The following is a 26,801-nucleotide window of genomic DNA, read 5'->3' on the forward strand; positions in this document are numbered from 1 at the left end:
TCACCAACTCAGCTGGGGGACGGCACTGTAAATCTCAGAGTTATCTGTGCGCGCCTCTCACACCGCTCCAATTGTCCTCATTTCTCTGAGCTCACGACATCCAGGTCTTCAGCCTCAATCCCTGAGTGGCACACCCAGTGCCGTGGCACAGGTGAGACCCTCTTTCCTTCCCACGACTGCTCACAAGCACCGGGGCTACTCCGGACTGTGTTGTGAAAATGCTGGTGCCGTCTCTGACTGGTAACTTCCCCTCACTCACCTTCAGGGCTCCTTCTCTATTGTGTATACGATTTTAGAGTCAGGACCGCGCGGGAATGGGAGTATAGCTACATACAGGAAAACGAGGTGCAGGAGAGAAACCAATTCAGTGAGGAGCGGAGGCGCAGGACTGTAGAGTGTGCATCCGGGGCCACGGAAACAAATGTTAATCCAAGCTGTCAGCTTAGAATAGTCCCTATCTGAAAGCTTAAAATGAAATGTGGTGTGCTACTTATACCAAGAGGAAACGGCCAAACCGTTTTATTACAGGAAATGTACTTCAAAGAAATTGAACTGAAGCAAAGGCATGGTTGCCTGACACACGCAGTGACAGGCGTAAGATGGACTAAAAAATACTTCAAATGCAGTGTGCTGACACCTTTAATTTAAAAGACGAAAAATAGTTGAGTTTCTTGCTTTGTTTCTCTTCAATACGTAGCAGCCGAGTTTCAGATTTCATATGTATACGCTCAAGTAATTAAACTTTTAAAAAACTATCTTATACTCCTCACTTCTTCCTGTGAGAAGCCACACATACAAAGCTGAAAGTAACAGGAAGGGGAGGGTGCCTGTGGGGTCCTCCTCAGTATGCATGTCATCCTGTTTTCCTCCTTGCAGTAATGGGTGACGGAGCACAGTGACCGACAGAGTGCAGTGACCATGTGGATGCTGTTGGCTGGGCCACATGCTGAGCCAGCTGCCTGGTGCTCCCAAGCACCTGCTGGACTGACCCAGGGCTGGGCAGGGGCACAAGGCCTTTTTTTTCTTTTTTTGAGACAAGGTCTCACACTCCGTCGCCCCAGATGGAGTATAGCGGCATCATCACAGCCCACTGCAGCCTTGTATTTTTTGTAGAGATGAGGTTTCATTATGTTGTCCAGGCTGGGCTCGAACGCCTGGGCTCCAGCCACCGGCCTGCCGAGGCTTCCAAAGTGCTGGTATTACACCGTGCCTGGCCCACAAGGCTTCTTAAAGACCTGTAGCAGGTGAAAATCCTACCCAGTGTACTGGCTCATCCTCTTATTTGGGAACTTTCCATTAAGCACCGTTCTACACTAGGCACTAGGGGTTAAGCAGCGAAACGCAGCAGAGGCCTGAGGCCTGCATTCCTAAGCGAGAGAGAAACCAGCAAGCAGAGGCAGAATGAGGGATGAACTAGGTAACAAATCTTTTCTTACAGTCCCAAATGAACACTTTACTAATTATTAATGTTTTATGCCATTCGAGATAAAACTTACTGTTTAGCCAGTAAGTAGTATTCTTACTTAGAATTTAAATGATCATCATTTGCCATCTATTCAAAGAACATTTAAAGATACAGAGTTAAAATTAAACAAGTGGCATATAATCAAAGTACTAAGCAATGGGAGTGTGATAAAAGAGAAAAAGCCCACATACAATCCATTTACTCAGGATTCTAGAATGACACTGTCTTCTTTCTTTCCCTGTATATATATAACCTGTAACTTCCAAAAATATCTTTCGTTCTTGGGGGCCACTTTGCTCAAAGTGACAAGCACATCAAGTAAACCTACTTCCAGTCACATTCTTATCTTGTCAGTGTCGAGATGGTAGTTTGATCATCTTTATCACACACTTAGGAAAAGTAAAGCTAGACGGAGTTCCATCAATTTCTATTGTCACACTTTTTTAGCCAGGCCTGCACTTGACCTTCTGACACAGTAATGCAGGCATGTGGATCACCTGACTTGCTGACCAACCTGAAGGACAGAACCATTCCAGAATGAATCACCTGCAAGCAGCCCCAGAGGCAAATGTTTGCCCTCTGCCCCTATTTTCAAGGTGGTCTCACAGGTTGACAAGAATAAAGTGTTAGTAAATTCTTAGGATCAAATTCTTATTTGTGCTTCTCTGTCCAGTTTAAAAGCACACACTCAAAAAAACATCACAAAAGTATCAAAGAGATTGTGTAATCCTCACATGTTGAGAGCTCTTGTTCATAAGCTATTGCCTTAGGGAAGTTATCGAATTGAGACATTTTTCTTTTCATAAATGAATACTATCATCTAAAGAAAATAATCACTGGTCGACAAGTTTGTTTTTTTTGACCAATATATAAAACGTGTGTTGGGTTATTTCTTATCGTTCCAATTTTTCTAAAAAAAAAAAAAGCTTCCAATTAAAATCTCTCAATTCTGCTGTCTTATCAAAGGCAGATTTTCTGGCTCCCATCCAAGGAAATATTACAAGCTGTATAACTGAAGCACAAAATCACAGCAAAAAAAAATTTAAAGCACAAGTAGCAACCTTATATTACTAAGGGAATCTGTTAAAAATTACTGACAACTTTTGTTCTGGTAAGTGCTGAAATTAACAATTTGCTTGACTGCTCAGTTGAGTATAAGAAGAAAGTTTAATGATGCTTTTTTTTGTTTAATGATGCTTTTCCAATCGTATTTCCCTTTGATCATTTAATGAAAATCAAAGAAAAACTGCTCTTCATTTCTTCATTTTCGTTCTGGACTTGATAAAAGGCTCATCTAATGCTGACACACATCATCCAAACTCATCCCAAGAAAGGGGAAAAAAATCACATCAACTTTAATACATGCTGTCATTTTTCTTTTTAAAATTTCTAAAGACTCAACTGCTACTCCAGACATTGTTTTTCGAATACAGTACGTGCAAGAGGAAAGTCCCAGAGCCTGAGGCTCAGCGGCCTTGGGAGTGCCTGAGAGAGAACCTGAGGGCGATAGTGTCCCAAAGGGTGAAGAGAGGTTCTCTCTGGAATCTGACTCAAATAAATGTTTGTATCGTATTCCATTCATTCTTCCTCCCACTTCACCTGGACTAAATTCTGGAAACCTCATAAACTTTGGTGACAAAAGCAGCTAAATGACTACACATGACACACCACAGGCTCCACACTCTTATTTTGTGGTGTTGCATATGGTACTATGTTTTAGGCCCAGAGGACTGTCGTCCTGTTTCGGAATTCTAGCCAACTGATCAATATGTGCAGAAGTTAAAGGAAAATGTGAGGCCTGGCCTCAACTTCTATGTAATAAATTTGCAGAAATTCAGACATTCAGAGTTTCAACAAGGAAGATCTTAACACATCTAGGTTGACTCTTCTCCCAATGTTCTATCTGGGTATTACACTCAAAGCGGGGGAAATGCATATGTAGACATTTATTTAGGTTGGTAGAGTTTGGAGAAAACAAACTGAGAATTAATTACTCAATTGAGACAAACTTATTTTAACTATTGACCTTAAGACAAAAAGTACACATACCTTTTTTCTAAATCTCTGATTTTCTCTCTTAGTGGTTCAACCATCTAGAACAATAACAAAAATCAGTTTTAAAGCAAAAACACAGTTCTTAACTCCTTTCACCCCATTCTGATGTTTCAGATAAGGCAAAACAGGTTTTAATTTCTTCTACAAATTAACTTCCGGTTTGAAATTACGATACACCACTTGCCTCACAATGCTAGAATTGAACAGGTAAACTGTCGATTTGAACTCTTACTCCATAAACGCCTCAGTTTCTGAGACAATTAATGTATTTGCTCACCCATCTTACTAGGAAGAATGTAAAAGGTGTTTCAGGTTCATAAAAACAGATCAACACTATCCATCTCTTTTTAGGAAGAATCCCCTAAGCATGGCCCCCAAAAGCTTAACATCTTGTTTCTGCAATTACTGTGTATATTCGTGTTACCAGCTGCAGCTCATAGTTGCAGGCTGTGAGTCAACCCACATCCACGTCTGTAGACACTGTGGACTCAGGAAAAAGAGCAACCCAAGAGCTTCCCAGCTCTTATTTGGCTTCAGATACAAAGTAAGTAACCCCCCCATCCTCACCCCCACAGTCCATGTTACAGTGGTCTGGCTGTATCTATATGTATTTAAATAGGAAGTGCATAACCAAGCATAGGTGCTAGCCTTCAGCTGGGTGGGTGTGCAACATCTCCATCTGTGCATGTGGACGTTCTTTACATTTGTTGGCCTAGCATCCAATTGGTGGCCATTTTTCTTTTCAGCATCCGTGCCAGTGAGAGGATGTTGGTACTCATCTCTATCTCCCAAAGGCAATCACTTCCCTTTCTCTAAAAGACGCTTACCTGAAAAGTCATGTAAAAGTCTAAATCCATTTTGCCTTTGAGGTAGAACTTGTTTTAATAAGTCAAAAATGGACCAACAGTAACAGATTGCATGTCCTCTTAAATAAGGGAGTAATTTTTTGAGGCATGGTTTCAGAATCACAGAACAGCATCAAGCTGTCACAATAAGAATGACAGCACGAGCAAAGGAAGCAAAATTGACAAGCGCACAGACAAAATAGATACAAAAATAGAAAAGAGACTAACCTCTTCAATCTTGCTTTCAATTTTTAGTTCCCCGTTTTCCTGGATAGACCTGTTGAGTAGAAAGCTATAAAACTGAGATCAACGGAAAGGCTTTGTGACTTCAAGACTGTTTCTGAATAAATTACCCTAACATAACCCAAAGGATGCAGACCACCTCTGCCTCCTGCTCAACTATCAGTCACGTGTACAATTCCCTCCAGAAGGGATGCACCAGAGGAAAAGAAGACAACCAAAGGGAGGGAATCCCCTTAAATCCATCTACGAACATGCTCAGTATTACCTAATGGATTATTTCCACTAAACTAAACTAATCTCACTGCTATGCTACATCCAACACAGGATTTTAAATTAGAAGCAGGAAGTGTGTCTGTAGGAGTGTATGTTTGTGCCTGCTGGGCTTTCCTGGGGATTTCACGCAAAAATGGAGTCTTTTAAGTAAAACCACAGAGCTCCTTTAAATGGGATCTGAGCACCCCACCTAGTCATACACAGCAGCCTTTGTCAGGAGACACACACATGCCCTGGTGGTAGGAATCAAATCGACACTGTCCCACTCATCTTGCAAAACCCAACTCCACATGAAAAGTCTCCTCAGGGCATAGTAACCTTTTACTCTGGTAGACATGTGCAGCCGCATTACATTACAATACCAACCTAATCATCACAACAGTGATTCTCACAACATAACCAAGGGGAGCAAATTTTCCTTTACATGGAAAACTATTAACAGTACCAAATTTGTTTTTTTTACAATAAATGCTTTTCTTTCTGCTGATTTTTTTTAAAGGCTATTTTTTCAATTTGGTAAAGAGATAACACAAGGGTTTTATTTTTACAAGAGTGCCTCCTGCCCTGTGAAGCACACACGATGCATACAGGCCTAACGCTGGACTAAATAGGTGGTCTCTGCATCGATATCCACTAACTGGCCCCCTGGGGTCCCGGGCCAGCCATGGCTTCCCGAAGACAGCTCCCTTCTCAAAAGGCTTTGCAAAAGCCCCTCAGTGTTCTTGCTCAAGCCACCCAGAAATACAATTTACATAAGCTAGGGTCAACCCTTTATTATCTACATCAGGAGGGAAGGGAGGGGTGGGTGACCATTGCTTTACTTGTGGGCTTTACTTGGTAATTGTTAAAATCGGCTGCATTCCTTGAGAATACCGACAGGAGAAAAGAAACACCTCAGATATGTGAATAGTAAGAACCCAGTTTTGTTTTTAAAATATACCTTTAATTAAACCATGACATTCATGGTATATATGTCCCAACTGAAATGTGTCTATAAAATCCAACCACAGTACCCAAGTAATTAAAAACAATTACCTCATATTAACGAAGTTGCCCCAAACAGCTGTAAGAGAAAGAAAAAAGAGAAGTCAATGTTTAAGTCCACAACTTTCAGGGATTCCAATGGATGGAATCCTAAATTTTAACCAATATTTTAAATTTTACAAAGAAAATTAACTTATGTCACGAAGACAACCAAATGCATACTTTGTTTTCAAAACAATTAAATCTTACTACAAAATAAGCAAAAACAGGACCGGTAGGTTTTATTCAGGCCAAGTTTGAGAACTGCAACCCAAGAACATTGATTCAAGTTGCCCTGAATACATGCTCCCATCAGCAGCAGTCACAAGTGGGCTTTTAAAGGAAGAGGCAGTTTCTAAGCTACCAAGAATTTACATTAAAATAACATAAGCTACTGATTGGCTATACATTGTTTTTTGTATCAAAATTTCCAGGAAAAAGATAATTGGGTGAGGCAGCTGGGCAGAAACAAAATGCGTTTGAAGAACTGGCCCTGGGCGTGGCAGGGCATGACTTTAGTTCCATGCTTACGTCGCTGTGGCCTGATAAATTCTGCATACCTCACATGGCTCATACTGCTCTGAGCTGTTTTTCTTTTCTATCTATCCCCGTGGTTTTGGAATACCTCTTTTGGGGTCTGGAGTTGGAGAGTGCATGTGAAGCTTTTTTTTTTTCCCCCCAAGTGACAGATCTGCCTATATTACCCAGTCTGGTCTCTAGCAATCCTCCCGCCTCAGCCTCCTGAGTAAGTGGGAATGCAGGCATGCGCCACCACACCTAGCTAAGGATGCATGTGTTTTGATAAACAGTATGTTCTCAACCTTCGTTTGAGGAAGAACTAGTCACAAAAATCAAATAATCACATGTCTGAAAGAAGTTCTAAGGTTCAGTCTAACCTCTCCCTTGTAATGATGATGAAAGCAAACCCAGAGAAGTTCAACAGTGGCCTGCAGTGCGGCTTAACTCCAACGGGAGTGCATCCTTTCTCAGCACTTACCACGTCTCCCTTCTATACTCTAGGCGCCTGGTGGGCAGGCTCTCCTGTGCCCGTATACAGCTGGCCTTCGGTAAATGTGTGTAAGTCAGCCCTGAATCAACGGCAGATGACTTTAAAACGGAATACTGGACCATGAGCACTCACTTTAAGTTACTGAGCAGGCGATTCTTTCTATGGAGGTCTTTTCTGAAGATAAGCAGTCCTAATATTTTGTACACACTCCTATTTGGCCCTCATTTGGCCACTCAGCAGATACTGAAGGCCTTCTAAGTGCCAGGTGCATTTAGGTGCTTCCAGGCGCCGAGGAGGAACAGAGAGAATAAACACAAACGTCCTCACAGTCTGGGGTTGTTAATTTTGTGAGTTTGGGAAAGCCCTAAGGTTAGGATATCATCACCCCAGGCATCTTCCCATTGCCATCCTCTTGTGTGTAGTAGGAGTTTAATAGCTACTCATCAAATAGGATGCAGTATACAAACTACACCCCCACAAGAAATTCCCACTCTCAAAAATGGAAATGTCGCTAATTCCATAAAAGCACATCTCTCTTCAAACAGAGGAGGAAACTTGATTTAAAAAAAAAAAAAAGACAGCAATATATGACCAAATAAATAAAAGTGGCAAGAAAGCAGGGAAAAGGGAGAAATTAAAATAAAGCTATTAACTAGAGTCATTATTCATTAAAAAAATAAAAACTGCTTATGTCAGGGGCATTGGAACCAGAGTAATTCCATCTTGAACAGAAGCTGGGTAAAGTGAGGCTGAGACCTACTGGGCTGCATTCCCAGACTGTTAAGGCATTATAAGTCACAGGATGAGAGGAAGTCAGCATTAAGATACAGGTCATGCGCCAGGCATGGTGGCTCACACCTGTAATCCCAGCACTTTGGGAGGCAGAGGAAGGCAGATCACCTGAGGTCAAGAGTTCAAGACCAGCCTGACCAACATGGTGAAACCCCATCTCTACTAAAAATACAAAATTAGCTGGGTGTGGTGGCACGTGCCTGTAATCCCAGCTACTTGGGAGGCTGAGGCAGGAGAATCATTTGAGCCCTGGAAATGGAGGTTACAGTGGGCCGAGACCATGCCATTGCACTCCAGCCTGGGCAACAAGAAAGAAACTCCATCTCAAGAAAAAAAAAAGATACAGGTCATAAAGACCTTGATGATAAAAAAGGTTGCAGCAAAGTCAAGTCATAAAGACCTTGCTGATAAAATAGGTTGCAGTAAAGAAGCTGACTAAAACCCAGCAAAACCAAGATGGCCACAAGAGTGACCTCTGGCTATTCTCACTGCTACACTCTCACCAGCGCCATGACAGTTTACAAATGCCAAGGCAACATCAGGAAGTTACCTATATGGGATAAAAAGATGAGGTGTGAATAATCCACCCCTTGCTTAGCGTTTTATCAAGAAATAATCATAAAAACAGGCAACCAGCAGCCCTCAGAACTGCCCTCTCTATAGAGGAGCCATTCTTTTAATCCTTCATTTTCTTAATAAACTTGCTTTCACTTTAAGGACTCACCCTGAATTCTTTCTTGTGCAAGATCCAAGAACCCTCTCTTGGGGTCCGGATCGGGACCCCTTTCCTGTAACACTTACACCTTTGGACCACGTGATTTTGTCTTTTTCTTATTCTCAGGAAATCACTACACATACAGCAAAAGTGCCCTCACCAATGTCATGGCCTTACTTATAATCACACACACAAAAAAAGGAATAAGCCAAAATGTCCCACAATTAGAGAACTGCTGTATAAATTGTCATACAGCCATTTGATGAAATCAGAAAGCCATTAAATATGACTATGGAACTACACTGTAACATGATGCAGTTATGACAGTACCAGACGAAAAAATAGATATACAGTGTGACTCTCACTTCCATAAAATGCATTGGGGAAAAAAAAAAAGACTGTGAAATTTCCAAAATACTGAGTTTAAATGGTGACATGAGTAACTGTTTAATTTTCCTTGTGGTTAAGTGTTTACTTACTTTTAAAAAAGGAGGGAAGAGAATTTAACCCTTACTAAACTCCATGTCCTTGTTGTCCTGTTCTTGCCTCTTTCTAGACACCTGGTGAACACCTGGGTCAGTCCTCAGCTCGGACTCCAGGCACTGCTGCCACCAGAGTCCACAAAGCTCACCTGTGAGCCACCAGTTGCCCAACCCATGTGCACTTTTCTTTACTGTGCTATATATCCCAAATAAGTGTACTGGCTCATTTTGGCTGTAGGATTAAGCTGCTTATCAAAGCAGACAAAGTAGTCCCTTTCTTACTGAAAACAGTATTCCATGCTATGGAAGCATCCATTCATTCTCTTATTGCCTTCTGGGTGGGTAGCACCTTTTGGCAGACCTTTCAAATCACTCCATGGTTATCTGCTTTTTCAGTTTTTTCTTTCAAACCTTTTTTCGAGTCAGTTTAAAACGTTGACTTCAGGCTGGTGCGGTGGCTCATGCCTATAATCCTAGTACTTTGGGAGGCCAAGGCAGGCAGATCGCTTGAGCTCTGGAGTTTGAGGCCGGCCTGTGCAAACTGGTGAAAACCCCATCTCAAAAAATTAGCCAGGGCAGTGGCCCGTGCCTGTAATCCCAGCTACATGGTTGCGGCGGGGAGGCAGCGGTGGGGCCGGGGGCTCGGGGGCGGGGGGGATGCGGCGCAGAAGCAGAAAGATCACTTGAGCCCAGGAGGTCGAGTTTGCAATGAGCTGAGACAGCACCACTGCACTCCAGCCTGGGTGACAAAAGTGAGACCCTGTCTTGGGGGGAAAAAAAAAAGTTGATTTCACAGAAATATCTCAATCCTTCTATCCTCAGTTCATTTCAGAGCAGTGAAGGCTGCCACCCATCCCAGACACCTTCAGTTTCCTTGACCATGATGTCCTGAGCCCCTTCCCCCTGCCCACTGGTTCTCCTTAATTATCTCTTCCCAGGATCAGCCCTGGCGAATGATGCCCAAGCCACAGCCAAAGCTTTACCACCGTTCATAAATGGGTAAGAATGGATGTAAGCAGATAAGGACCAGATTCACTTCTGGGTCTCAGACTTCTTCTACTGACCCTGGAGGCTGGAGACGCACCTGGAGACATGCCCTCTCCTCCCCAGCTGCACCTCCTGATTCACGCTGCAAAGGAGGCTTCATGAATCCCTTCCTTCCCCCACTCAGACCTCCACACTTCCCCACTCAGACCTCCACACTTCCCCACTCAGACCTCCACACTTCCCCACTCAGACCTCCACACTTCCCCACTCAGACCTCCACACTTCCCCACTCAGACCTCCAGAGCAGCCCCCTGCAAGCAGCCCCCTGCATGGGACTCTCCACCCTCCCTAAACCACCTACTGTCCCCAACCCTTCAGCTCGTCCACAGGTGGTGTCCTGGGCACTTGCACCTCCAAGACTCATCTGAGATTTTATTCTCCAGAAAGCATCTTCAATCATCCGTCCTGCTCCAGGAGACACTGGGGGCCCTGCTGTGTGGCCAAGGCCTGCCACATGTTTTGTTCTAATTGGTACCTTACAGGTGGGTCTCTCTGCAAGATGAGGTGTTTTCATATTTACATTTGCTACACCAGGCATTCGTGGTCCAAGCACTAAAATTAGTTGAATGCATGCCAAGTAATTTTTCCCTTTTCTTATAACACTTATCCCTTGCTTATTTTTATCTTCAGATGCGATATAACCAATTAATCTTTACAATGTTTTTATGTCAAGTGTTCTGGCCTCCTTTCAAATTATCAAAAGCTCTACCTGCTTTACTTCAGACAGAATCCAATACCCAGCCCAGACCAAAGAACAGACACACACACACACACACACACACACACACACACACACGGCAAAGCAGGACAAACCCCCACACTGCTGCACAGATTCCGAATGGAAAGACACAAGCAATTTCCAACAATTATGGAGCAGTAGTTTTGTGTAGTTTTGTGTAGAGTAGCCTGAAAGGTTGCAGGGCATAGACCTTAAAAGTTACACATTACTTTAAAGTAATGTTGCTTTTAAGTTTTTGCAACCTGCTTGAGTTATTTTGACCCACCTTACAGTGCTTCAAACAGATCGCTGGGCATTACTAACAGATGCACTCTACAAATATTTGAACTGAATTAAACCCATTTATATAGTACCAGGAATCGATATTAAGAAAAGTAAGTATTTTAAGAAAGATACTTATTCAGTTATTGACAAAGGGCTTATAACTGAATTCCCTTACACAGCTTTCAAGATATTTTAATTTTTAATATAAATTTTAAAAATACTTTGTATGTAAACTGAGGCACATCAGCTTCATAGTTCTCATTATGTTGGTATCCAGACTTCAAGCTATGCAGGGAAACCCAGTTCAAGAAAATCTAACTCATAAAAATTTTCATTTAGAGTGAAATATTGAGTGTTTTAAAGGGTATGATTAAAATGAGTGTCCTTTTCCAACAAAGAAAAACTTAAAATGCTAACCCAACACTTTCATAATCTCTCTGAGTCTAACTTGATTTCTTAAACAGTCATCAGCTATCATGAGATCAATCCTTTTAGAACACAGTCTCCCAATCTGAAGTTTGTGGGTCTCCACGGATCCCTGAATGGGTTTCAGGGAGACTAGAGGGGAGTCTCATGTGAAAGCACACGTGAAATTGTGTGTTCACAGGTCAAGGTCCGTCAATGAATTCAAGACCCCAAACGAATGAAAAACCACCAATTCAGAATCCATCAAAGCCCAGGATTTTAAGAGGCACATTTGTTTTAGAATAGAGATACAGCCTGAGTCCCTGAATGCCAGGCCACACACAAAGTACAGATTCTTCACCAGGAATCCAGATCTGGGTAGCAATTTCAATGGTCCTATTTCAAGTAATGTTACAAGGCTGGATCAAGCAAAATCACCATTTCCATTTTATACCTGTCCATTTTAAATGGCTACAGTATGCTTTAGCATGTTTTTCTCAGTCATTCCAATCACTATTTTAAACTGGAAAGCATATGTACCTTTACACTAAGTCACAGGAAGGAAGTGTGATTTAGGGAGACTGCTCTCCTACCCTACGTTATCTATGTAACACTGTATGTAAGACTCAGTACTTGCAGATGCACAAGTTAAGACCCTGCACACATTGCTTTACTGTCCAGTAGGTGATGTGGGGTCTGTGATGGAAATGTAGCAAGTATGGGGAGGATCCCCAGAGAGGGCATGGAGAAGTCTTCCCAAAGGTCTGGCTGGGTGACAAGCAGTGGGGGGGGGGTCCACCTCAGACTACAGGAAACAGCGTGCCCCCACTTCCTGCAATAAAAGGTGGATCAGCCACCACTGGCTAGATGCTGGAGAACTTACCCCTTTATTGAGACCTAGGCCTTTAGACTGAAGCATGCACAGAGAAAGAAAAGGCATGCTCCAAAATAATAGTAACAGAGGCCATCAGTCACAGGGCAAATGCAGGTCTCTTTTTTAAAATTTCAACATTTATTTCAGTATCTTCTAGGAGCCAAGCAATGTGTGAGGCCCAGTAGCCAAGGTTCCTAATCCACACGCCTTTTAGCATTGCGAGGGCTCTGCAGGCCCCAACGATGACGAAGATGGGGCCAGGGGTGGGGCAATGTGGATCTGATTCTCCAGTCTCAACCGATGAAATCCAGGACCTTCCAGGCCACAGGTCTGTACTTCAGACCTGCTGAATCAGAATCTCTGCAGAGGCCTCCAGTAGCTGTATTTTTTTTTTTTTTTTTTTTTTTGAGACGGAGTCTGGCTCTGTCGCCCGGGCTGGAGTGCAGTGGCCGGATCTCAGCTCACTGCAAGCTCCGCCCCCCGGGTTCACGCCATTCTCCTGCCTCAGCCTCCCGAGTAGCTGGGACTACAGGCGCCCACCGCCTCGCCCGGCTAGTTTTTTGTATTTTTTAGTAGAGACGGGGTTTCACCGTGTTCGCCAGGATGGTCTCGATCTCCTGACCTCGTGATCCGCCCGTCTCGGCCTCCCAAAGTGCTGGGATTACAGGCTTGAGCCACCGCGCCCGGCCCAGTAGCTGTATTTTTTAAGAACCCCAGGTGACTGTGACCCCTGGCGAGGGAAGAGGACCTCTACCCTAAGGGATCTGGGGACCTGCTGCCACCACCTATTGCCCACCGCTCTGAATGTTCAGAGTCCAGGCTCAGGCCATCCACCTCATCATTCCTCAGACTTGCCCCACCTGCCTGCCTCAGGGCCTTTGCACTTACACTTCTCCCAACTGCCTCTTCACCTTTCCCCCTTCCTCCCTTCCTCTCTCAGTTCACCCAAGGGCTCAGCTCAAAAGTTACCTTATCAAAGAGGTCTTCTGACCAATCTATCTGTAAGAGCACCCCCACCAACAGCCCACTTAGCCTTTCTTTTTCTTCACAGCATTTATCACCAGCCAATACACCTATTTATCTATGTCTATGTTTATTGCCTGTTTGTGCCCAACAAAAAAACGTAAGCTCCACAGGAGCACCAATTTTGGTTTGTTCAGTGTTGTTATCCAGGGTACTGAGACAGATGAACATAATATGTACTCACTCAATATTTGCTGAAAGAATGACTAAAAAGCTCCCCCAAATGACTGGGAATTGCTACTCTAGGGCAGCAGTCAGAAAACTGTAGGCTGGGTGTGGTGGCTGATGCCTGTAATCCCAGCACTTTGGGAGTGTGGACTGCTTTAGCCCAGGAGTTTGAGGTCAGTATGAGCAACATGGTGAAATCCTGTCTCTCCAAAAAAAAATACAGAAATTAGTTGGGCATGGTGGCACACACCTGTGGTCCCAGTGACTCAGGAAGCTGAGGTGGGAGAACTGCCCAGGAAACTGAGGCTGCAGTGAGCCATAATCACACCACTGCACCCCAGCCTAGGCAACAAAGTGAGACCCTGTCTCAAAAAAAAAAAAAAAAAAAAAAAATTAAAAACCCACAAAACGCTATTAAAAGAGCCAGAATAGCAAATATTGCAGTTTTGTGGGACATCTCCAGCCCAGCTACTCAACTCTACCACTGGAGCGTGAGCACAGCCAAGGATAATTTGTAAAAGCATGGCTGTGCTCCCACACAACTGTACTGAAGGACACAGAAGTTTGCATTTGATGTAATTTTCAGGCGCTGTGAACTAGTATTCTTTTTGACTTTTTTCAACCATTTGAAACCTGTGGAAACTTTCCAGCTCTTGGGTCTTACAAAAACTAGCAGTGGGCTGGATATGGCCCACGGGCCACAGTTTGCTGACCTTTGCTCTAAGGGATACCAGAAGGACTAGGGTGATTCCAGTCCAGGGAGTTCTTGTCCTTGAAGGAAAATGACCAGCAGCCACAAATATATAACGCACGGTGGAGAAGTAAAGGCTGCAGTCACCCAAGCCCTGGGGAGTAGCGTGAAGATGCCTGTGGGCCACATACTCATAAATGGGAAGATTCCCGGACCGAGAAGGAGATACTTGTGGAGGAAGAGGGAGGGGCCGGGACAGCAATGCCAGCAGAGGCCTCTGGGGAAGGGAAGATGCAGCAACAAGGTCAAGAGAGGCAGGACAGTTGTTTTCCTAACAAGCCCCAGGAGACTCTGTTTATGAACCAAATATGGGCACCGTTGTGTTTCCTTTTATATTATTCCAAGAAAGCTGGGCTCCGGACAGCAGGCAATGAACAGCTGTTCGGAGCATGAGAGACAGTGAGGTGCTATAGCCTGAGCAAATCTGGAAGCAGAGGTGTGAGAGACAAATGGGTGAGGGAAGGGTTGAACACAGAGTAAGTAAATAATGCAGAGGGCAGAGCCCACAGGTCCTGAGGGTGAGGACAGTAATGTCACAAGATAAGAGCACCTGAGGCAGACAGCTGGGGCAGGGGAGGATGGTCTGAGATAAGCACATGCTTAGCTCAGAGCATCCTGTAGCAACCCACATGAAGATGTCTCATAGGCAAACAGAACCTGAGGCCCGGGGCTTGAAGGCCCACACCAGCCAGAGGTGCAACCCAGGGCCTGTGTGGGGTGCACATGGTGAGAGGCCACAGCCCTGGGGAGGGCCTTGTAACAGAACCAAGGCACGTGCCCAGTAAGAGTGGCAATGCTGGCATCACTACTGCTTACTGAGCACCTACTCCATGTGGGCCTTTTATGTTGGTTCTAATCACAAAGTCATGGTATCGCCACCATCCCACAGCGGAAGACAGGCCCCAAGAGGTAGCCTGTGACTTGCTCGAGGCCACACAGCTAGCACCCACCCACCCCGGGCCACCCTTCCAAAAGTGAGGCCTCGGTCCAAGGCCTGCATGACCTGTCAAGGGCTCCAGATTCCTTCCCATCTGCACGGAATAAAGGTGCCTTGTTCATTTCCAGACACATCCCCTAAGCTAATCCCCCCATCCTCGATGCCACGTGGCACATGCTCAAACAAAAACTGAGTGACATCAACCTCCATGAAATCCTCAGCGGGACAGTGAAGCCTCCTGGAATGTGAAAGATGCCCCCCATTTCAGGAGAACAAATAGCGATTTCCAACCTTCCAGTGCTCAGCGCAGGAACACTTTAATTTAGAGAGGCGTTCAAAATGGAAATCTTGTACAAACAGAGGGCACCTTGAGCACACTGAAAGTATTATTGGCAGAGAAAGTTCCAGAATGCTGCTGCTGCATGCATTCCGATGCTGGACTGTTTGCTGTTCCTCTCAAGTTTTTCTGAACATGTGAGCTGTACCAAAAAGCTTCATCTGAGTTGTAAAACAGTTTGTCTGCCAAGTGCTTGCAGCAAAGCGACATGGAATCTTTATACCCAAAGGGAGACTCCAAAGTGACACTTTTAAAACCTGTCCAAAAATTATCTGGCACACCTTGCATGGGGGGACAGGAGGAGTGTCTCTATTCCTTCTTTTAAGTCTGGGGGTCTTGGGCTGCTTGGACCACAGGGAAGAGCAGAAGATACACTATATGATGTCTTTAGATGGTCACAGTGGCCAGTGCTTCCGCCACATTTGCTGAGACACTCGGTCTCAGAGCCCTGAACCACCATGCATGAAGTCTGACCACCCGAGGCCGGACAGGTTGCCTGTGGGCACCCTAACAGTCAAGCCTGAGTCTGTCCTCAAGGTCCAGACCTGCCAGTGAAGAAGTCGCCTGCAAATGGATGTTCTAACCTGGGTGTAGTCCCAGGCATCACGAAACGAGGAAGAGCCATATCCATCTCAAATTTCTGACCCACCAAACCCATGGGTATAAATACAATGTTAACTGTTTTCTGCCACTATGTTTTAAAGTGGTTGGTTAAGCAATGAAACATAACCACAACCAAAACAGAGCCGGACCTGTCACCACCTTTAATCTATTGATGCTCATATGCCCAGATCACAGCCCTCAAATCAAGCCAAATATAGGGCTAAACCCCTCCTCACCCACAGCATACCCTACCAAGCGTATCTGCCCCCTCCTCCAGTCAAAAGCGCAGCTTTGCATAGAGACTGGTCCACCTGGGTAGAAGTCAAGGGCCAAGTCTGAATCTTTGGAAAATTCTGATCCCGATCCCCCCAACCCAGGCTGCTCCCCACCTGACTGCAGTCCTCCCACCTCCCATCTGAACAAAACAAGTGCACATAGGAAAGATGCATCCTCACTCACCTCCGAAGAACCCCAATCATCCCAGCTCTCTGGAAAAGGACAAACCTTTGACTTGCCTTGGATAAACCCTGAGGTGGCACAACTGAAATGTTTCCTTAAAGCAGGTAAGAATATGCATCATTCTTCTATGAAGAAAAGCATTCAAAGTTTGGCTTAAGCTGACCAGAAGGTTCAAATGAGAAGATACTGCTCTGTGTTTAACTCTTCGAGTAAGAAAGGGGGATGTGTCCCTGGGGTGAAGGGGCTTCGCAGTTGCTAGTTCCTACCAAAAGAATGAGGTGCTCAAAGGTCAGGCATCATGACAGACCAAAGAGCCGCAGCTGCCAAACGGGAAACCATGCCTACTCCTGAACCTGAAGGAGCCTTCACCCTAAACTTCCTGAAGCATGTCCAGACTAGAGTAGCCTTTGCCGCCACCGCCCTCAGCCTTCCAGGCCTGCGCTCATCCTAAGTGGTTACACAGGATGAAAAGTGGCCCAAATAAAAAGGCAATGTGGGGTACCTGAGCAGGCTCTAGCAACTGGCATGCTCCAAGCCTAAAGCAGAGGGCACTTGCTTATCAGTCCTCCCTGTGGTCCTCGCCCTGCTCTCAGCCCTCCAGGAAGCCAGAACTCCAATTAGCTGCCTCCAGAAGCAGGCAAAAGAGCAGCCCTCTGCAACCCCAGATGGTAGGCTCTGAAATCCGGCTATAAAACCCTTGTTTGTGACGCACACCTTCCAATAGGCTTACCTAATAAAACCCTACCAATATGCCCAGGGGAAAAAATCTGCCCCAAGATATCACTTTTTTAAAAAGGTGGTTAAAAGTATGGGTTTTGCAGATGATATCTGCACCTTTTGAAAGTCTTTGCACATAAAATGTCAACGTTAAGTAAAAAGGACAACTTAGAGGATAACACATACAGCAGAGTCAATGTTTTTGCTTTTTAAAGCTAAATCCTTTTTTTTTTTTTTTTTTTGAGATGGAGTCTCACTCTGTCACCCAGGCTGGAACGAAGTGGCACGATCCGGCTCACTGTAACCTCCACTGCCCGGGTTTAAGCGATTCTCCTGTCTCAGCCTCCTGAGTAGCTGGGATTACAGGTGCGCACTACCACACCTGGCTAATTTTTGTATTTTTAGTAGAGACGGATTTCACCATGTTGGTCAGGCTGGTCTTGAACTCCAGACCTCAGGTGATCCACCTGCTTTGGCCTCCCAAAGTGATGGGATTATAGACGTAAGCCACCAAGCCTGGTCTAGCTACATGCATTTTTAAAGCTATACATGTATATATTTGTTTATTTTAGAATAAAATACCTGGATAAAAGAAACTCACTTCCACAGGGAATCCTCTAAGGGAGAACAGCACAAACGCCTGTTCAGACCAGAGCTATGCAAGGTGTGTTCCTGAACTGCACCAGCAGCCTCATCTGAGAACTTGCTGGAGATATGGATTCTCAGGTCCCAGGCAGGGCTCCTATCTGAATATTTGTGTCTCCTTCAAATTCACATGTTGAAATTCTAACCCCCAATATATTGGCATTCCGAGGTGAGGATTGTGGGTGGTGACTGAGTTGGGAAAGCAGAGCTCTCATGAGTGGGGTCAGTGCCCTCTTAAGAGGGACCCCGGAGAGTGCCCTCACCCCTATGCCATGTGAGGACACTGTGAGAAGGCGCCATCTATGAACCAGGGAGTGGGCCCTCACCAGATACTGAATCTGCTGGGGCTTTCATCTTGGACTTCCCAGCCTCCAGAACCGTGGGAAATAAATTTCTGTTGTTTATAAGCCACCCAGTCTGTGGCATTTTGTTATTGCAGCCTGGGGTAGGACAGCTGTCAAAGCAGACACTCTGGGGTGTGGCCCGGCCATCTGGCCTTAGCAAGGCTCCAGGTGATGCTGATACGGCCCAAATCTGAGACCCTCTGCTCTGGTCACTCACCTGTGTTCTCACTTGCTCAGTTCGTCTTAAGACATTCCACATTTTAGTAAGACAAACAACAGAGTCAAATGTCAGAAGAACTCCTCTGCACGCACCTCCTCCGTCTCAGGCGCTACTCAATTCTAGATGCCCCTTCTCCCTCTTCACTGCTCTTCCATCGTGGTTGGCAGATGCTGACAATGTGTTCTTCCACGTGTCCCCCATCTCTGTGCCCGCCACATGGGGGCCCTGGCCACTGCATCACCAGGCTGCCTCCTTCCGGGCCCTTCTGTCTATGCCATCCCCAGGTGGCACTTCTCCCTTCTTTACACGGTTTGTCCAAAAAGTCTTTGTCCTTTTCCTGTTCAAGATTTCTGAGTTCTCCAGAACAATCTGGTCACCTGCTTCCAATTATCAGTCTTGAGCATGCACCCCACATATACGTATATGTACCACTATCTATATTAAGTTAATTATAACAGAAATAAACAATGTACAAGGACGAGGCAAAAAGTATATGTGTCTATACAAGTATGTGTGTGTGTATACATACGTGTGTGTATATATACAAATATGTGTATGTATACATATACAAGTGTGTGTGAGTATAAATATATACAAGTGGGTGTATGTGTATGTATATATGTGTGTATATATGTATGTGTGTATATGTACATGTGTGCCTATGTGTCTGTGTGTGTGTGTGTATATATATATATAGCAGCTCCACAATCTCTTTTACAATATTCCACGTGGAGTGGAATACCCCCTAGTGGATGCCTGGCACTGGCCCCCACACCCAGCCCCCTTGCCCCTGCCCTATGTCCACTCCTCCATCACCTGTGGCAAGCTGGGCAGTGTAGTTCTGAGCACACCCAGTGCCCCCCAGCCTTCCTGAACCACAGAATGCCTTCCAGCTTCTTTTATCACACTCGTACTTCCTAAGAAATAATCAGTGTCTGATCATTAATGGGCCTTTTTTCTAACGGATGGCAGGGCTGTGCTGATAAAGCTCGCTCAGGACCAGGTCCCTGTGGGCTGGACTGGGCACAGCTTGGGAGCAGGGCTTCATGTTACCTTTACTCTGTGCAGCAAAGCCCTGCATGGTCACTGGTGTCTGGCTCTCTCCTCATCCCAAGGGTGCCCAGTCTCCCTCTGTGGCTTCGTCATGCATCAGGCACAGGCACTATGACATAAATCTACCAATGAGTTCTGTGCAACCATGGATTCATGAGGTAGATCTCTACATTGAAAGATTTCCTCCATCGCTGGGCGCGGTGGCTCATGCCTGTAATCCCAGCACTTTGGGAGGCTGAGGCGGGCAGATCACAAGGTCAGGAGTTCCAGACCAGCTTGGCCAACATGGTAAACCCCATCTCTACTAAAAGAATACCAAAATTAGCCAAGCATGATGGCGTGCACCTATAATCCCAGCTACTCCGGAGGCTGAGGCAGGAGAATCACTTGAACCCAGGAGGCAGAGGTTGCAGTGAACCGAGATCACACCACTGCACTCCAGCCTAGGCAACAGAGCGAGACTCCGTCTCAGAAAAGAAAGATTTCCTCCACATATAAAGTAAAAAAGCAAAGCACAGAAAAATCAAGAGCATAAAACCATTTACATTTTAAAAGCACTTAAGACATTCTAACCCACGGGAAGGTGAACAGGATTAGCTGGAAGGGAGCAATGCATTCCATATACTTCCAGACTGATGGTTAAAATTATGAATTAAAACTAAGCCCCAGAAATATATGTAAAATATCAATGACCCTTGCATCTCACTATCCAAATTAGAAACCACCCTTAACCACCAAGTACCTTCCCAGGTTCTCCACCTCACCTTAGATTTTGGCTGCAAAAATACTACAGAGAGAAAGCTCTGCAATAGATACTTCAGTAACAACTATGTGACTAATTCTTGGAACTGGAAATAAGATACACTATCTGCACATCTCCACCTGAGAAAATCAAGTACCTTCTGTCACTGGAAGGAGGACACCAATCAACTTGGAAACATGTGGCACTCACACATTTCACTCAAGGTTCTAGTCCAGTGTCACCATTTAACAAGCACAAAACACCTCTTCATCCGAAATGCCAGAGGATAGCATCAAATTTGGGGAGCAGAATAGGGAGGCAGAAATAGAAAGAAAATTTCCAGACCACTTCTGATCTCCAGAAAGCAAAAATGGACTTTGATCCTGCAAATTACTACAGACAAATATCAAATGATAAGAAGTGGGTTCTCCTTCTTTCTCTCCTCCCAACTTCGCAAATATCAATGACGCCTGGTGTGGCATGGTAGAAAATGTTGCCATGCTATTTCTTTGGACTTTTTCTACTTAAAGAGATGTAGGCTCCACCTACAGAACTGTGACAATATTTTACCTCAAACAATAACAATGGAAAATGAAATATACTTACCCTAAGGTTACCAAATGAATGAATCTCCTTAGTTTTCTGATGGAATGAACAGATTCATTAAAGAAAAAGAGGAAAACCAAGGGGAGGGAAACCCTCCTAGCTCATGGGGGCATCCCACAGGGTGCTGCAGAGAGGTCACTGGAGTTTCGCCCCTCCCATGCCCGTCACCAATGAGGCTAAGCATCAGGGCCCTCATCCTTACAGGCACATCCCGCAGCAGCCCTGTACTCTTCTTCCTCCCGCCAATCACATCCCTGGCTCTGGGCAGGGCTCTGGAACCTCACCATTGAATGCCAACGCCTCTCTGAAAACTGCTGACTGGCCCCAGCTCCCAGCACATGCTCCCTTCTCAGCAGGCTCCAGCCAGCACCACAGATTAGGTTTGAGAATAACTGTGGATAAAACTATTTTTAGAACGCCTAAGGCAAAGAAAGCTGGGGCAAGTGGGGCATGGTAGCACAACCTGTAGTTCCAGCACTTTAGGAGGTCCAGGCGGGAGCATCGCCTGAGCAGAGGAGTTCGAGACCACCCTGGGCAACATGGTGAAACCCTGTCTCCACTCAAATACAAAAAACTAGCCGGGCATGGTGGCGTGCGCCTGTAGTCCCAGCTACTCGGGAGACTGACGCACCAGAAACACTTGAGCCCAGGAGGGCAGGTTGCAGTGAGCCGATACGGTGCCACTGCACTCCAGCTCGGGCTACAGAGTAAGACTCCGTCTCCAAAAAAAACAACAACAACAACAACAAAAAAAACAATCATACTAGTTAGAAAGAAAAAGTAAAAGTAAATTCAGACTTCTCACCACCACTTTTAGGCGGAACTACTATGATCTAAGAAACCCAGGACTGCTAGTGCTAGGATCCGACATAACATGTAAAGCTGTATTATTTCTTTCAGAAAGTAGGGCACTTTCTAAACGTTAAGAACAAGATGGGAAAAATGTAGACAACTTAAGCATTCATACAAAAGGCAAAGGATAAATTTTTTTAAAGATGGATTATGACTTCAGGGCTCTTTATTGCTTACTGTTAAAAAGTTTTGTTAGTAATATATTTGATACTTGATCTTGATGTAGAATGAATGCTAAAGAGAAACTTGATGGAAATACACTTCACAAAAGAAAGAAATTACAAAACTTTCCTGAGGGCCAAAAGAAAGGTCTGTCTAAAGCAGGGATGTCCAATCTTTTGGATTCCTCAGGCCACACTGGAAAAATAATTGTCTTGGGCCCCACGTAACAATAATAATAGCTGATGAGCAAAAAAAGCAAAAAAAAAAAAAAAAAAAAAAACTCATAATGTTTTAAGAATGTTTATGAATTTGTCCTGGGCCACATGCAGCCCGCGGGCCGCCGCTTGAACAAGCTTGGCAAAGAAAAGCTAGGCGCTATTTCTGGATGGGAAGGCAACTTAATATGCAGAAATTATGAGGTTTGGGATTTTTCTCTTCTTTGCACTTCATTCTCTAGCTTTTCCACATTGAGCACCTTGTTTTCTTATTTCTCCTGTATTTTGTCATTTTCAAATGGGAATTTTAAAAATTTTAATAATGGTTTTAAGTGAGCCTTTTCATTTTGTGTTCAAAAGGGGCAGAGAGAGAAAGGTGAGGGAGGGAATCTAGGAGGAAACCACAGCACCCACGGGCATGACCCTCAGCTACCGCAGCTACGCCCCAACCCAGAGGGTTGTCAGTGCTCTGGGCTCATTCTCTGTGCCTCAGTTTCCCCCCTATGAAATGGAGAGACATCTCCCTTCTTCACGCCTCACTGCAGGATAGTTGGGTGCCGCTTCTCCTGCCCAAAGTGAGGGCTGCATTTCAGCATCTGCACTGGTGGGTGGCGGTGGGGTGGGAATGCAGGTAAGGTGAAGCCTAAGGAGGGCAGAGAGTGTCTCCATTGGGGTAGTGGGGTCCTCTCATTGTATTAGGAACCTAGCATAGAAATTCTGTTTTTTAAATAACTAGGATGCATTGGGGTAAGGAAGCAGGGAATCAGAATTAAATTGCACAGAACAGCAAAAGAAACCTAAAGGAAAAAAAGAAAAAGATCCTGATTTGGCAGTATATGAGTTTTGCTGAGAAGCCCTGTTTATGAGGACCCGTTATTCACAGCTAATGGCCATTTCCACCAGAGCCATCACGAGGCCCCTTGATGAGTGTCAGAACAACTTGGTTCTTTCCCTTGGTTACAACCAAGCCATCCTACACCACCAATGTTCTGTTGCTGATAAAACCCAGCTGCCTGCTCACGTCTTTTTTCAAAAAAAAAAAAAAAAATAGCAAGGTCACCCCAGTATATACGTCAACCAAATTCTAACTTAGAACCAGCATGCTTTGCTTTCAATTTCTAAAAATACTATAAAAAATTCAAAGATACTAAGAATAACATTCCAAGATCTCACCACCCTAACAAAATTGTTTTCCTTTTCTAGCACATCCAGACTCCCTCTAAAAAGGCTGCTTTGAAGTTCAAATGTTTTCTGCTGTTGCTTTATTTCACTTACTTATTTTGGTTACAGCAACTCTAAAAAGCTTAACCAAAAAGAAACTGATGGATTAACTCCAAATTCACTCTTGGCCCTTCTAAAAGCAGGGCGATGAGGAAACCCTCGGCCGCCCTCAGTGGAGAAGTTCCCACTTGCTGGCGGTCACTGCCCTTCCTGCCTGGAAAGAGTCCCTGTATGTTGCAGGTTACTTTACAACACCTTTTCTCCCTTGAGGCTCATCAGCTGAAGCTACCATCTCTTTAGAGAAATTCCCTCAATTCCTCACAGTATTTAAAACAAATTATTTTCACCTGCAAGGCAAAAGAGACCAGAGTATTTTCATTTTACAAGTGCAAAAAAAAAAAAAAAAAATTGAAACAGAAGGTTAGAAAGCTTGCACCACGTGACAGGGTGAGCTGAATCAGGGTGAGACAACTTTATTCAGAAAAGGGATGATCCTGCCAGGCACAGCGGCTCATGCCTGTAATCCCAGCACTTTGGGAGGCCGAGGTGGGTGGATCACCTGAGGTCGAGAGTTCAAGACCAGCCTGGCCAACATGGTGAAACCTCATCTCTACTAGAAATACACAAATTAGCTGGCCGTGGTGGACCACACTTGTAATCCCAGCTACTCCGGGGGCTGAGGCAGGAGAAACGCTGGAACCCAGGAGGAGAGGTTGCAGTGAGCCAAAATCATACCACTGCACTCCAACCTGGGCAACAAAGCAAGACTCCACCTCAGAAAAAAATAAATGTATAAAAAGAAAAAGAAAAGGGCTGACCCTGAATTACTCCTCCCCACATTTGCCCTTCAGGTGATTCCTAGGACCTGTCATATTTGTAAGACAAAAAGCAAGAAAAGAAATTTGCAGTAGACATTAATGTGGGTTCAGTACACATGAAGAATCTGGTAACTGGCCTCACCTGTTCAACATCTATTTGTGAAAGCTCTCCAACCTCACATTAGACATGTTCTTGACTTCTCAGCTAGTCCGTGTTCAGGCTACTATCACAAATAAACTACACAGTGGGTGGCTAATAAACAGGAATTTGCTTCTCACAGTTCTGAAGGCTGGGAAGTCCAAGATCAAGGCACTGGCAGTGACGGCTCACTTCCTGATTCACAGACGGTGCCTTCTTGCTGTATCCTCACATGGTGGAAGGGAAGAATGAACTCCTTTGGGCCTCTTTTACAAAGACACTAGTCCCCTGCATGAGGGCTCTGCCCCCTGACCTAATCACCTCCCAGATACCCTACTTCTTCATGCCATCACTTCAGGTATTAGGTTCCAACATATGAATTCCAGGAGATACAAACATTCAGGTCACAGCACTGGCCTGTACAGAAGTACCAAACATATCATATACCAGGACTAGAATCCAGTCACAGATCTACAAAAGGTAGGCAGCACAGGAGAGAGGCACACCACAAAGCACATTTCAGGCCACACTGGCCAACCCCAAAATGCAAAACTGATTATACTTTGCCCTGCCCTAATGTCTGAACACTTCAGGCATGTTCATCAAAATCTCTCTCATGCTGCACAAATTCTTATGGAAGGCTTACTCATCTCATTAGATCAAGTTTATGTCAGCTCAGTCTTCCACCTTCTGCCTTTATGGGTCACAAAGACTCCTGCTCCTGGCACTGTGCCACTCCAGCCTCTGCTCATTCCATCACTTTCACCTTCAACTCCACTGCCCAAATTGTATCCCTCTGCGAAATGCCAACTCAATGCCCCGGGTCTTATGGGCATCCCGTTCTCTCCAAGTCCCAGGTCTCATTTCTCTCATGGTACTCAGCACTTTACCTTGACCACATTATCTTGTCCGTTTTCTTAGCAACTATGGTGGAAAAAGGGAAAATTGTTGAAAATAAAGACACCCAAGTCCTAAACCCTGTTTCTACCTACAGAACACTTCTGATACCACATGTGTGCTTTTCCCATACTACCAACCAATTCGCCCACTCTCTAGACACCAAGCAAGTGGCCAATGATTCCACTCAATTCTGGCTCCTTGGAGAGACGGCTGATTCCAGGTTTGGGGCAGAAAAAGAACAAGATGAGCCTGAAACATCTAGACATCAAGGAAGTGCTCAAAGACTAAAAGAAGCTACCGATCCACAGTGATTAAAGATGATCACTATGAGTTTAACGGTGCCCCCTAAACTACGTCTGCATCCCAATTCCTAGAATTTGTGATTGTTATCTCACTTGGAAAAAAGGTCTTTGTGGATGTAATTAGTCAGACTTACACATTCTGCCTTTATGGGCCACAAAGACTCCTGCTCCTGGCACTGTGCCACTCCAGCCTCTGCTCATTCCATCACTTTCACCTTCAACTCCACTGCCCAAATTGTATCCCTCTGTGAAATGCCAACTCAATGCCCTGGGTCTTATGGGCATCCCTTTCGAGGGAGCTCAGCCCTGCCAACACCTTGATTTCAGACTTCTGGCTGCCAGACTGAGAAATAATAAATACCTCTTGTTTCAAAGGCACCTAATTTGGGGTATTTGTTACAGCAGCCATGGGAAACTAATACAGTGAGAGAATAAAGAGGCAGGGAAAGTTATTTTCAAAACAACACCAGTTAACAAACATTAAAAGATTTACACAACTAGAAAACCACTAATTGCAATCCCCAACATAAAAACTGGTCCAGGCGAGGATCGTCAATGGACGTGAAATGCACTGGCTGGAGAACAAGATATTCGCACAGGCTGCAAGAATCACTCCACAGATTGCAAACTGCAAAAATGTACCTTCAAAATGAAGCAGCGTAGAGGCCATTCCCTCCAGGGGTCACACTGAACACTGTCAAGTGGGACTAGCCCAGACACTACATGTTCCCAACACCACCAATTAGCAAGCATTGTTATAAAAATGTTTAACTGAACTTAATCATAAGGAAACAATCAGATAAATCCAGAATGTGGGACATTTATAGGAAAACGGCTCTGGGCTTATACACATACACACAGACACACACACACACACACGTATATACATAAATATGTACATGCACACACATACATATATATAAGTAAATGTCATGAGAAACAAACAAAAAAACAAAAATATCAGGCTATTATGGTTAAATTTGGAGACATAAAACCAAATGCAACATGTAAATCTTGACTGGGTCCTAGATTTTAAACCAAACAAAAAAAATTTTTTTAATTAGCTGGGTGTGGTGGCACACACCTGCAGTCCCAGCTACTCAGGAGCCTGAGGCAGAAGGATCACTTGAGCCCAGGATTTCGAGGCTGCAGTGAGCTAAGATTGTGCCGCTGCATTCCAGCCTGGGCAACAGATTGAAACCCTGCCTCAAAAAAACAGAAGCAAAAAAAAAAAAAATTCTCAGAAAGGCTATCACAGTCATTTATGGTACAATGGGAAGAAATTTAAATATAGACTATATCTTAGATGATATTATTTTGTTAATTTTTAAGGTGTGATAATGGTAATGAGATTAT

General features: G+C 44.6%; 1 protein-coding gene across 1 annotated transcript in view; it reads right to left on the minus strand.

The window, feature by feature from the left end:
• UXS1 (UDP-glucuronate decarboxylase 1) overlaps positions 1-26,801 on the minus strand; it is a 94,791-nt gene that overhangs the window by 60,658 nt on the left and 7,332 nt on the right. Inside the window, exons 2-4 of the mRNA XM_050754205.1 lie at positions 5,917-5,944; positions 4,594-4,642; positions 3,515-3,558 (exon numbers count right to left, since the gene is read on the minus strand). Of these exons, the coding sequence (XP_050610162.1) occupies positions 3,515-3,558; positions 4,594-4,642; positions 5,917-5,944 (121 nt within the window). The remainder of the gene's footprint in view (positions 1-3,514; positions 3,559-4,593; positions 4,643-5,916; positions 5,945-26,801) is intronic.

The sequence above is a fragment of the Macaca thibetana genome, chromosome 13, assembly GCF_024542745.1.
Source record: "Macaca thibetana thibetana isolate TM-01 chromosome 13, ASM2454274v1, whole genome shotgun sequence".
NCBI lineage: Eukaryota > Metazoa > Chordata > Mammalia > Primates > Cercopithecidae > Macaca > Macaca thibetana.